This window comes from Charadrius vociferus, unplaced genomic scaffold, assembly GCF_000708025.1.
Source record: "Charadrius vociferus isolate BGI_N301 unplaced genomic scaffold, ASM70802v2 scaffold54, whole genome shotgun sequence".
Classification (NCBI taxonomy): Eukaryota; Metazoa; Chordata; class Aves; order Charadriiformes; family Charadriidae; genus Charadrius; species Charadrius vociferus.
In genome coordinates, this window is record NW_009648350.1 from 3,559,173 (window position 1) to 3,570,019 (window position 10,847).

At 55.3% G+C, this 10,847-nt stretch overlaps 2 protein-coding genes across 3 annotated transcripts in view; one reads left to right on the forward strand and one right to left on the reverse strand.

The window, feature by feature from the left end:
- SUMF2 (sulfatase modifying factor 2) overlaps nucleotides 1-4,277 on the forward strand; it is a 5,471-nt gene extending 1,194 nt beyond the window's left edge. The window contains exons 3-9 of the mRNA XM_009885148.1: nucleotides 731-845; nucleotides 1,500-1,544; nucleotides 1,755-1,905; nucleotides 2,471-2,532; nucleotides 2,982-3,066; nucleotides 3,588-3,753; nucleotides 4,172-4,277. Of these exons, the coding sequence (XP_009883450.1) occupies nucleotides 731-845; nucleotides 1,500-1,544; nucleotides 1,755-1,905; nucleotides 2,471-2,532; nucleotides 2,982-3,066; nucleotides 3,588-3,753; nucleotides 4,172-4,277 (730 nt within the window). The remainder of the gene's footprint in view (nucleotides 1-730; nucleotides 846-1,499; nucleotides 1,545-1,754; nucleotides 1,906-2,470; nucleotides 2,533-2,981; nucleotides 3,067-3,587; nucleotides 3,754-4,171) is intronic.
- Nucleotides 4,278-5,156: 879 nt separating this feature from the next.
- PHKG1 (phosphorylase kinase, gamma 1 (muscle)) lies at nucleotides 5,157-10,037 on the reverse strand. Of its 2 annotated transcripts, none has more exons than XM_009885149.1 (9): nucleotides 9,933-10,037; nucleotides 9,489-9,664; nucleotides 9,108-9,162; nucleotides 8,470-8,535; nucleotides 8,106-8,269; nucleotides 7,393-7,483; nucleotides 6,303-6,456; nucleotides 6,088-6,213; nucleotides 5,157-5,467 (listed from the first exon to the last, which is right to left on the reverse strand). In XM_009885149.1, the coding sequence occupies exons 1-9, from the start codon at nucleotides 10,013-10,015 to the stop codon at nucleotides 5,216-5,218; spliced, it is 1,167 nt and encodes a 388-aa protein (XP_009883451.1). In that variant the 5' UTR covers nucleotides 10,016-10,037; the 3' UTR covers nucleotides 5,157-5,215. The 2 variants fall into 2 exon arrangements, with proteins under 2 accessions (XP_009883451.1, XP_009883452.1); XM_009885150.1 differs by having other exon boundaries at nucleotides 9,108-9,157; nucleotides 9,511-9,664; nucleotides 9,933-10,015.
- Between the last annotated feature and the right edge of the window lie 810 nt (nucleotides 10,038-10,847).

The window sequence follows — 10,847 nt, forward strand, 5'->3', positions numbered from 1 at the left end:
CCTTTTTCCCCCCTCTCTCCCCCCTTTTCCCCTTGCAAATATGCTTTTTCATGTGTGTGTGTCTTTTTCTTACCAATAGGACTGTGCTGCTCCAGATTCCGGGTTCCTGTAGGTCCCGTTTCCATTTGTAAACACCGCCCCCCCCCCGGTGTATTGTACAGGAGCCCCCGTACAGAGCACTAATCAATGCTCCGGGGGAAACGCCGGTATTTGCCCGGCTGAGCCCTTGTTGGTTAAAAAGAGCCAACACTTCCACCCACCAGTAACTGCCCAGTAACACCCAGTAACAGCAATTAGTACACCTTGGGCAACAGGGAAACAAACGGGACAGAAGCAGGGGGAGATGATTCAGCAGTTTGTGACTTTTTTTTTGCATTTTGGGGATGTTTAACTAACAGGAGCCGTAGGTTTTAGTGGCGTTTGGGGGAATTTTGGATCTGTGCGATTGTTACGTTTTTATGGAAGACGGGAGCGTGGGGTGAGTTTACCTGCAGGGGTAACAAAACCTGTCAATCGGCTCTGTGAAAGGACACAAATTGGACTGGTTTATGTGTTAAATCTACGTCACAGCGAGCGGAGCAGTGCCGGGACTCTCGGCAGATGGGGTGTCTGTAGGTCGGGTACGTTTTGCCTTCCTCTGAACTTGTCGCGTGTGCAGATTGCTGTATTTGGTGGCGCGGCTCTTGAAGACCTCTCACCCAGACGCCTGAGCGTGTTGTATTTATGCCAGGGAGTTTGTTAGAGAAAAGAAATACAAAACAGAAGCAGAAGCGTTTGGCTGGAGCTTTGTCTTTGAGGATTTCGTATCTGAAGAGCTGAAAAAAAAAGTCACGCAAAAACTGGAGGTAAATCTAAATCCCCTGGGGGTGAGTCTTCAGTGGTGATGATGGAGATGGTATTTCCGATCGCATCCCTGTCTGACCTCTCTGTTTTAAGTAAAAAAAAAAAAACAAAACAGGAGGGGAGACCCTTGGGAGACCCTTGCCGGTATTGCTTTTCTGCTGAGTAGCATCTGCCTCTCAATGCAGAGCGTGGCCGTTCTCGGTGGGTTTTTCTTTAGTCTTGGGTTGTTTTGCTTTCGAAACAAACAGCAGGGTTGAGCCTGGGTTATTTTATGGCGCTCCTCTGTTCACATCCTCTCCAAACGCTGTTGGACTGGACTTGGGAGATGCTCTGGTGCGTTGGGAGAGAGCAAAGCGCGTTTTGAAGTACTTTACTAATTAAATCTTAAAATAGAAAAACTGAACAGGACGGGCTGCTTGATCTATTTTCACTTTTGAAAGCAAACGCCTCTATTCTGTTGGAAAGCACGATCAAAATGCCTGTGATAACCCAGCTCAAACTGCAGCCTTTAACCAGTTCCAGACTAACAAGCGCTCCTCTTTACTCATGATGCTGTAGGACAGTGTCGGGGGCGGGGGGGGGGGGAGGGTGTTCCCATTTCAACTTTTATGTGTGTTCCCAGTTCAGCTTTAATCTGGTGTCATTTCTTTTCCCAGTCTGCCCCTTGGTGGTTGCCCATCGAGAAGGCTTTTTGGCGACAGGTAGGTAAAAATCGGGTGTTGTGAGTCCTCTCCGTGCCGGGAGCGTGTATGTGTTAGTGTGCACTGAACCTTATCGACTGAAAATAGGGGAAAAAATAGCATTTCTGGTTGCTGCACGTTCCCTGCCTTGGCCTGTTCCGTCCTTTAGTCCCTTTTTAATTGAAAAGTTTATGAACTCAATTAAAATCTGTTCGATGCAATTCCTCCCAGCCCTCGGGTCCTGGCTCCGGCATAAAGGACAGACTGGACTACCCGGTGCTGCACGTGAGCTGGAACGACGCGCAGGCGTTCTGCGCTTGGAAAGGGAAGAGGCTCCCAACGGAGGAGGAGTGGGAATTTGCTGCCAGGGGAGGACTGGAGCGTACGTACCACCAGCTCTGACCTTTTTCCAAACCCAGGCGTCGAGTAATGGTAGTTCTGCCGGATCCAAACCTCCACCCAGGGATGTTTGCAGAGGTTAACCTGGGGGCTGAACCACCTCTTTTGGCCAGAGAGTCAGATTAATATTATTATTATTAATAATAATATAGGAAGAAGTAGTGGCTTATCTGTGGTCTTAACGTATCTTCCCAAATGAAGCATTTCTTCCAGCTAAAAATATCATTTCATGGGTTTGGGGTAAGGAGTGACCCCACTGCCGAGTGCTGCGTCACCAATCCCACATTGGTGTTGGGATCACTGGGGGGAGCGTGGGACTCCCTGGCGCGAGCGATGGTTTGGGAATGGGAAGCTGTTGCCGATTCCCGTCTCTCCTCACCAACTTGGCAGTGTCCGTAGGGATCGGACCGACAATCCCCGTTCACGTAACCCCCCGTCGGTGCCCTGAGCTGAGCGGAAAAGGACGGTCATAAAAGCCCAATTAAAAATAGGCAAATGCAGAGGCTGGATTGACACGGGGGTAACGGGTGTCTCTTCCTCCCTGGCAGAAAGGGTGTATCCCTGGGGAAACAAGTTTCAGCCGAACCGTACAAACCTGTGGCAGGGAAGAGCATAAAAATCATCCCGTCTGCTCTTAGCTCTGCCGAGAGCGGCGTTTAACTCGACCACAGAGCGCGCGTGGCTGCCCGAGCCGGCTGCGCGGTCCTGGGAAGCAACACGGGTTTACCTGCAGGGTACCCAAATTCAGCTCCTGGTGGATTATCCGAAACAGGCATGGAGGGAGCAGCCTCAGCCCAGCTTCCCCGGGAAACTGGGATTTCAGTGCTTCCACAAATTGACACATAACCAAAAATTCATACGTAAATTTGTTTGAAAAGCAGGTTGTTTTGGGAGAACTTTAGATGGTCGATCTCCTCTCTCAGCCAGAAATGCTGCGTAGAGTTAATTTACGATGGAGCGTTATTTCTGTTATTTAAGTGTAACGCGGTTCTGCGAAGAGCAGGACTTTGTGTCGTCTCCGCGGTGGGTCTTTGCTCGGAATGATGTTTCTTCCCACAGGGCCACTTCCCGAGGGCAGACACTGCTGAAGATGGTTATCACGGCGTCTCGCCGGTGGCAGCGTTCCCTCCTCAGAACAACTACGGTACGCAGCAGACATCCGCGCCCTGGTTTTGGGGAATGGCATCTGCTTCCTAAATGAACCCGAATTATAAAATCCTGTAGTTGTAGCAGAGTTGCAGATATGATGTGGGATCACGTCAGCATCTTGCTAGAATAAGCGAGCCCAGCAGGAGCACCGGTGGTTGTTGCTGATGTTGGCTGACGCACACCTGGGGCGCTTCAACGCACCAAACCAGCCCCTGCTTCTAATTAGAAGTCACTTACTTTGCACTTCAGTGCAATTTACCCAAAAATCCCGAGCACATTGTGTTGAGGGCAGCGGATGCCATGCCCTCACGCAGGTGGGAAATGATATGATGCGTTAAAGGTCCAGTTTTAAACTGGTGCCAGTTTGAAATACAGCAACGAGCTGCTGGTTCCCAGACTCACCATTAAACCACGCTCTTGCCGTGATGCTTTGAATGTTGTGCACTGCTCCTGTAATCCAAAGTGCTTTTGCAAACCTGCTGTCATACTCCTGATGCAAACCCCTCCGTGTCTCAGGGCTCTACGACCTGCTGGGGAACACCTGGGAGTGGACCGCGTCCCAGTACCCAACTGGGGGGCTCTCGGTGAGGCAGCGCGCTCAGAAAATGCAGGTCCTGAGAGGTGCCTCGTGGATTGACACGGCAGATGGGTCCGCGAACCATAAAGCTCGTGTTACTACCAGGTAGGTCCGGGCAATCCCCAGGTGCTGTTTGGCCACGATTTCTCCTGGTTTGGTTTTATTTGGAAGGGGGTTTTATTTTAAAAGACATTTGTTTGCGCCTACTCAATTTTTCTGAGAAGCAGTTCGGAAAACAACACTACAAATACTGCTAAAAATTTTCCTGCTATAGACACGTTCCTAATTGCTTCTCAAGTCATAGAATGATAGAATGATTTGGGCTGGAAGGGACCTGAAAGATCATCTAGTTCCAGCCCCTCTGCCATGTGTATTTTCCGTTGCGTATTTAGAATGAAATGCTTTCCTTGAAGTGATTCCAGGGAAGTGGAAGATGTTTCTAGTCTGTTATAGAGGGTCACGTTAAAGGATGTGAGCGTGGAGCAGGTGGGATCCCTAACTCTGCGTCTCGTTTCCCCGTGAGAATGGGGAACACGCCGGACTCGGCTTCCGACAACCTCAGCTTCCGCTGCGCTGCCGACATCCCGCCCGTCGCGGCCGAGAAAAGCCGGACCAAACCCGAGCTCTGAGGAGGTCACTCGGGAAGACCTGAGGGCATTTTCTCCTGTGGAGACGAACAGTAACCCCCAGCAGTCACTTGCATTAAACCCAGACGGTTCTGAACATTAAAAATAAATACTTTCAGCTAAAACTCCTTTCTGCACTGGGACGTCTGGGCACGAGCAGGGACCGGGAACGGCAGGCAGGGTGGTTTGTCTGTAGTGTCCTCCTGGTGTAGGAGATATTACGGCTCTCCTGTTGGTGTCCGTTTTAAATAAGCAGAGGGGTGCAAACACCCCCACCCCCCGTGACTGCCGGCGCGGGGCTGCCATGAGGGGTGGCTGCCAGGGGAAGCGATGGGGGCACAGCCCTGGAAGGTGGTGGGGGGAACTCATACATCGGTCTCCATCTCCTCGGGAAGCTTCGTACCAGTTTCTGAGCCTTCCCAGAAGTGAACCAAGGCGCTTTTATTGACCCTTAAACAGCGGCAAAACCAGACGTGTGCTGGTGTCCGAGTGCGCGGACGCCACGAGGCGGTGACCCGCCTCTCCCCGGTGTTACAGCCGACATGAGGGATACAAACCGGTGGTGCGCGAGCGCTGCCACCAAAGCCCTGGGCACAGGGGTGGGTGAGGACACCTCTCCGGGCACTGCTCATCCCTCCTCCACTCGCCACTGCCCCGAAGGGGTCCCGCTCCAGGGCTGAGCTGAGCCTTCCCCAAGCGGACGTGCTGCTCCGAGCACAGCGGGAGCTGCAGTTGGTTACGGAGCATCTCCAAACCCATCCCTTACAGCGGGACGTACCCCAGGGGCGAATCGCAGCCGTCTGCTGGGTTTGCGTTTCCACCTGACCCGGGGCCAGCCGTATCTCTTAAGAAAACGCAAAAGAAATCACCGGTTGGGGTTTTTTTCCAAAGATTTTACTCGCCTTAACTCTGAGCCAACTCATCGGCTTACGCGGCGGCGATCAAAACAGCCCTTCCTCGGCTGCCAGGGTGAGCAAAATGGCCTTGCAGGTGTTCTCGAAGAGGGCGGCTCTGTTCTGCGCCTCCCCCTTCTTCACCCAGTGCCGGTAGGTCCTGAAGGCGCAGGCGTCGATCAGCTTACGGACGGGTTTCAGGGCGTAGGGGTCCCGCACCACCAGCTCCCTGGTGACCGACTTGACCAGCCGGTACTGGTAGTAAATACGGACCGACGCCAGGACGGTCAGGCAGATCACCTGCAGCATGGGGGGGGGACACAGGGGGACAGGCTGGAATTCGTGGCCAGTCCTACAACGGGACCAGATCAGCCCCAAAGCTGCTGTCCCTGCGGAGGAGGCGGGGGGAGCCCAGTTCCTGCTGTAGGGATTTAGTCCCACGGGAGCAGTACGGGCTTTTTCCGAGTGCGCCCTTAATGTCAAAACCGCGGGTCAGTCCTAAATATGTCACCTAATGCCACTTCGAGTACCTTTGAGCTGCCCGGCTATAGGGAAGGGAAAGGATTCCTCTGTTTGATCAACTTTGGCATCGTTTGATTCACCCGTGTGACGTCAGGCTTATCAACTTCCCCTTAGAAGTGATCTTTTCTTTTTTAATGTTGGGTTTTTTTTCTGAGGAGGTGGCAGGCTTTTCCCTTATTTAATCCTCTTCTGTGAAAAAGCCCTTAGGCACCACCAGAAAGTAAGTGCAATAGTGCTTGGAGAAGGATCTCCACCCCTCCTGCCAAAGCCCAGGTCCATCAGTCGCCTTGAACTCCCAATTTCTCCCAGCTCAGCTGGGAAACCCATCCCACCACTCAGCTCCTGCAGCTCCCACTCTCGGAGTCGGGGCGCTGGGTCACCCCCATACCCAACCTCACCTTAAATTTCCGGAAGGGGCTGAAGTGCCGAACCTCCTCCACATCGTACTGCTGGAAGAAGGGGTGGGCCAGCGCCTCGCCGGCCGTGTACCGCTGCTGTGGGTCCACCACCAGGAACCGGGAGATCTGCATGAGGGCACCGAGTCAACCCAGGGCATCCCAGATGTCTGCAGCCCCTTCACCCCGCAAAGGTTTTCCCATCCCTGAGCACCTACCAGGTCCTTGACGGTGTCCGAGCGGTCATCCCACTCCGGGGAGCCAAACTGGTAGTCCCCGTTCATAATCATCCGCAGCATCAGCATCTGCTTGCGGTGCCAGAAGGGAGGTGACCCGGCCAGCAAGGTGTACATGATCACCCCGGTGCTCCACCTGCGGGCAGCCCAGAAGGACCCTCCAGCCCCCAGCGACACCCCGGGGGAACCCGGCCACGTCTGCGCCCCAAGGGTGGCTCGGGGCCTCCCCCCAACTGAGACACGCTGGGCTTTGCCACCCTGGTGGCCCTGGCTGGTGCCTGATGAGGGAGGTTGAGCTCGTTAGCCCTGATGGGTAATAAGGAGCTGGGGCTGCTCTGCTTTTGGGGAGGGGGTTGGGGTTTTTGAGTCTGAGCTGTTCTGGATGCTGCAGGAGGAAGCTGTGAGTCGAGGTATTTGCCTTTCTTGGGGTTTTTAGGGGAGGGAGAGGACATGGGAAGGTGGGATGTGGTGGGACCTGGCGATGCCATTGAGGTTGGATGCTCTGGGGCTGCCTCAGCTCGGGCTGTGCTCTGCGAAGTGTCCCGGCGTGTGAGTTAACGGAGGTATTTAAACTGAAAAGGGGCTGATGTGCCCCGGTGTGTTTCGAGTGGTTGGTTACAGCTCTGACCACCCCAGCTCTGAGCCTGAAGTCACCAGAGATGGTGGCAAAGTCCCTGCAGGGCTCTGATGGGCTTTCCTGAGCTGGTTGCTCTCTCAGGGGCTGCCTTGGGCTTGTGTCTTGCTATGGGGTGCGTTGAAAAAGCCCCGAGTCCTGGAGTCCAGCCCAGGTTGATTTTTATAAGCAGAAAGTCTCGCTTTCCCTCTTCCCTGACAGAGCAAAGCGGGGAGACAGGCTCGTCCCCGGGCTGCTTCTCCCCCAGCTCTGTGCCAGAGCCCCCTGCTCACCAGGACAGCCCTGCACGGCCCCCGGGGGTGTTTTTCCATGCCTCATTTAATTCCTTCCAAACACTCAAACAGGTCCCCACCCGCACGGCTCTCGCTGCGCCCCAGAGCCGCGTGTGTTTTGGGAGCAGCCCGTGGGGTGAGGCGGGCAGGACGGCGTCACACTCACATATCCACCTCCTTCCCGTAGCCTTGGTGCTCGTCGTCCATGGAGCACTGGAGGATCTCGGGGGCCAGGTAGCCAGGGGTGCCGCAGATCTCTGCGAAGAGGGGGCACAGCATCCCCCCTGAGCCACCCGGGAGGGTTTGTGCCGTGTCCCCCCACCCCTCCCCGAGCAGTCGGTGAGGGGGTCTGGATCCCAGGTGGGATCTTTGCAGTGATGCTGCTCGCAAGGGAGTGACTGCAAGTGGTGTGCACCTCGCTGGGGGCTTTTCTTGGTGGGTTATAATAGGTGAAGTGCAAGTGAAGAGAGCGATGGGGATGCTGGGGCAGAGGGGATGCCCGTCGTTGATTATGTAGCTCTTCACAAGGTGGGAGTGGGGGAAAAAAAACAACCCTAACATCGGGCAGTGAATGGATGGGGTAACGAGGGTCAGCTGGAGGGGAAACAAGCAGAAAGAACAGGATGATTTTTCCTAACGGGCAGCAACTTGTTCATGGGAAGGAGCGCAGTGCGGAGGCTGTGCCGCAGGCAGAGCTGGGCTCGTGTGCGAGCGAGAGGGCACCCCAAACCGACAGGCACCAGTGTGCACCCGCGGCAGCAAGACTGGCCCCAAGGAGACAGTGGGGCTGGAGAGACTCCACCGACTCCCCGTGAACACTACAGCAGCGGGGTGGGCACGGAGCAGCCCGGCATCGCCCCCGCCTCGCCGTCCTCCTACCTTTGAGCTTCTCGTTCTCACGCAGCTGGCAGGAGAAGCCGAAGTCTGTCAGCTTAATGTTCATGTCGTCATCCAGGAGGATGTTCTCCGGCTTCAGGTCCCGGTGGACGATGTTGATGGAGTGGAGGTACTGGATCACTTCCAGCAGCGCGCGCATGATCTTCCTGGGCATGGGTGACAGCACCTCTCCTAGCCCGAACGCCCACGGGCACCGCGCTCCCGGGGATGGGGACGGGGATGGGGACTGCACAGCTCAGCCCCATCCCTGAGCGCATGGGCACAGCACCCTGGGGTGCCGTTCTGCCCTTCGAACCCGCGCTCTGCTTTTGCAACATCATGTTCAGCCCTCCGCATCTGGCCTTACCTGGTTTCCTTCTCACTCAAGGTGACTTTCTCGGTGAGGTAGTCGAAGAGCTCCCCTCTCTTCATCCTGCGTGCGGGAGGGAAAACGGACACAGGCAGCGGCTGAGCTACAGCGGCAAACCGGCCCCTAACCCCCCGGGGCGGATTGCCCAGGGGTCACTGCCCCTTAACAGCCCCGGGGCACCCATTGCACGAGATGACATGCCAACTTGTTAATAAAAAGGAGTTAAAACGCCTCTCTCTTGCTGCGAGACATCAGGAGGAACGGCTCTCCCATCGCCATCCCCCTCCGCTGACGTCCATCGCGCTGCTCCGGCATCAGGGGTTGCGGCGTCATGGGCGCCCTGGTCCCGCTGGGCATATAAATAACCCGCCGGGGGCACGTGAAAGCTCCCGTCAAAGGTTACGGGGAAACCTGAGCAGCGCTGAGTCGCTGACGGAGGGGGAAACGCTGCCGGCGGCGAGGCCGCAGCGGGCTGGCTTGGCTGGCAGTGATGGAGGCTCATTGCTACCTTAAGCAAGAGCTGGTTGTCCCCTCCGCTTTGCGGGCAATAAAAAGCCGAGGCCAGTGTTGGCGGGTGGCCATCTGCAGGGCGGGTATGGGCTTGGGGAGGTGGTGCTGGGCGAGCTGGTACTTACAGGTCAAACACCAAGAAGAAGAAGGTGCTGGATTCGTAGCTGTCCTTCAGCTGGACTGCAATAAAACACGGGGGCTGTGAGCACAGTGTATATAGCACCTTCCTGTCCATTAATGGACTAAAAATTGCTGCTCTAATTGCTAATGGAGTTAATGAGTTGATCTTCACTAGTGTTTTGGTTGGGAGATAACCTGGGCAGCGTGGGCACGGCCGGTGTGGGTGCAGAGGTAGAGCAAACGATGCTCTGAGCAAGCGCCCCATGTCGTGCTAGGACCATCGGTGGTGTGACTCTCCGGGGATTTCACCCCAAAAACCCTTCCTGGGGACACCCTGAAGGATAAACAGGGCAGAAAAATGCCTCAATGCTCAGAGCCTGACTTACTGACATTGGGGTGGCCCGAGACTTTCCGGAGAATGTCGATCTCTTTAGCGGTGGCCTCTCGCAGTTCCTGCACCTCCTTGGGGGATATGTTACCGGCCGTGATGTCGATAATCTTCACAGCGTATTCCTGCCGGGTGGTTTTGTGAATGCACCGCCGGACGACGCTGCTCACCCCCCTGCCAGGGACAACACAGATAAGATGGGGGTTCCCGTTCCTCCCCCTTCCAGCCTGGCTTCACCTGGGCCGGTTGGTAGTTTCATGCACAAGTTGGTTTTGCTCTGTCTTGGCGGGACAGAAGATTTTGAGCTGATGGAAAGTGCTGCTTCATGCTATTTTTAACCCCGTGCTGCTATGGAACCTCTTCATATCAGGTTTCCAGGGGATGCTGTTCCTATCAGGTACTGGCGTAGGTGAAACCACAGTTTGCCAAAAACGAGCTTTACCTGCCCAAAACCTCCTTCGGCTCATATTTTTCGTAAAACTCCTTGGATGAGTTCCAGTCTGGTAAGTCTTCTTCCTTGGTCATCTCTGGCTCCTGCCTGGCGGCACTCCGGGTTTGTCTGCCGGCGGAGAGGGGCTGCAAGGAGGAAAGAGCAAGGATGGGCGCTCACGGCACCCGGGACAGGAGCAGGGACCGGCCCTGTCCCCGATCCCCTCCGGAGGGGAAAACATCAAGATGGAGAAGGAGGAGGAAGATGAGGATGATGATGATGATCCCTGGACCACAGACCAAAGGGGATATTTCACTGGTTGGAAAAGCAAAGCTTTGCCCTTGGGACCCTGTGGAGATCCAGTTGAGGACAACGGGAGCAATCCCACCGAATCACACCGAGCCTGGCTGTCCCCAGAGGCAGAAGCAGCCTGGGGGGGGGTAAAGGCTTTGGGAAGCACCACAGCACCTCAAAACCTGGTCCCTTCCTGCAGGGCACCCGCACCCAGCTCACAGGGCATCGTCCTCCCGCTCCTCCCGCGTGCCAAGGGCTGTGCCACGCTTCTCCTGCTGCCTTTTCCACCTGGAAAAGCCATTTAATTAATTTTTAAGGCTCCCGCTGGCGGGGGGAGGCAGCGGCTGAGCTGCACCGTAAGCTCTCACAGGCGCGCAGTAGCGAGGCGATGCTGGCACAGCAGGTCCAAAGGTCCCCCAGCAGCAGCAGCAGCCTCCAGAAATGTCACCCCACACCGACACCACCCAAAGACCCCCCGCAAAGCGCTGAAATCCGCCTTGCCTTTTTTTTTTTTTTTCCCCCTTTAAAAAATTCCTTCCCCCCTCCCCGATTATTTTTAAGATGATGAAGTTGTCCAGAATGGTTTGGCTGAGAACAAGGAGGAAAAAAAAAATGGTGTTTAAAGTGAAGGGG

What these genes read in the sequence shown, in the direction of transcription:
- PHKG1 (XM_009885149.1), bottom strand. Translation starts at nt 10,015, where the DNA reads ATGACCAAGGAAGAAGACTTACCAGACTGGAACTCATCCAAGGAGTTT. An exon ending in CTCGGGCCACCCCAATGTCA is followed by an intron (nt 9,163 to 9,488) that starts GTAAGTCAGGCT and finishes GTTTTATTGCAG; the next exon opens with TCCAGCTGAAGGACAGCTAC. An exon ending in GCCCCTTCCGGAAATTTAAG is followed by an intron (nt 5,468 to 6,087) that starts GTGAGGTTGGGT and finishes CCCATGCTGCAG; the next exon opens with GTGATCTGCCTGACCGTCCT.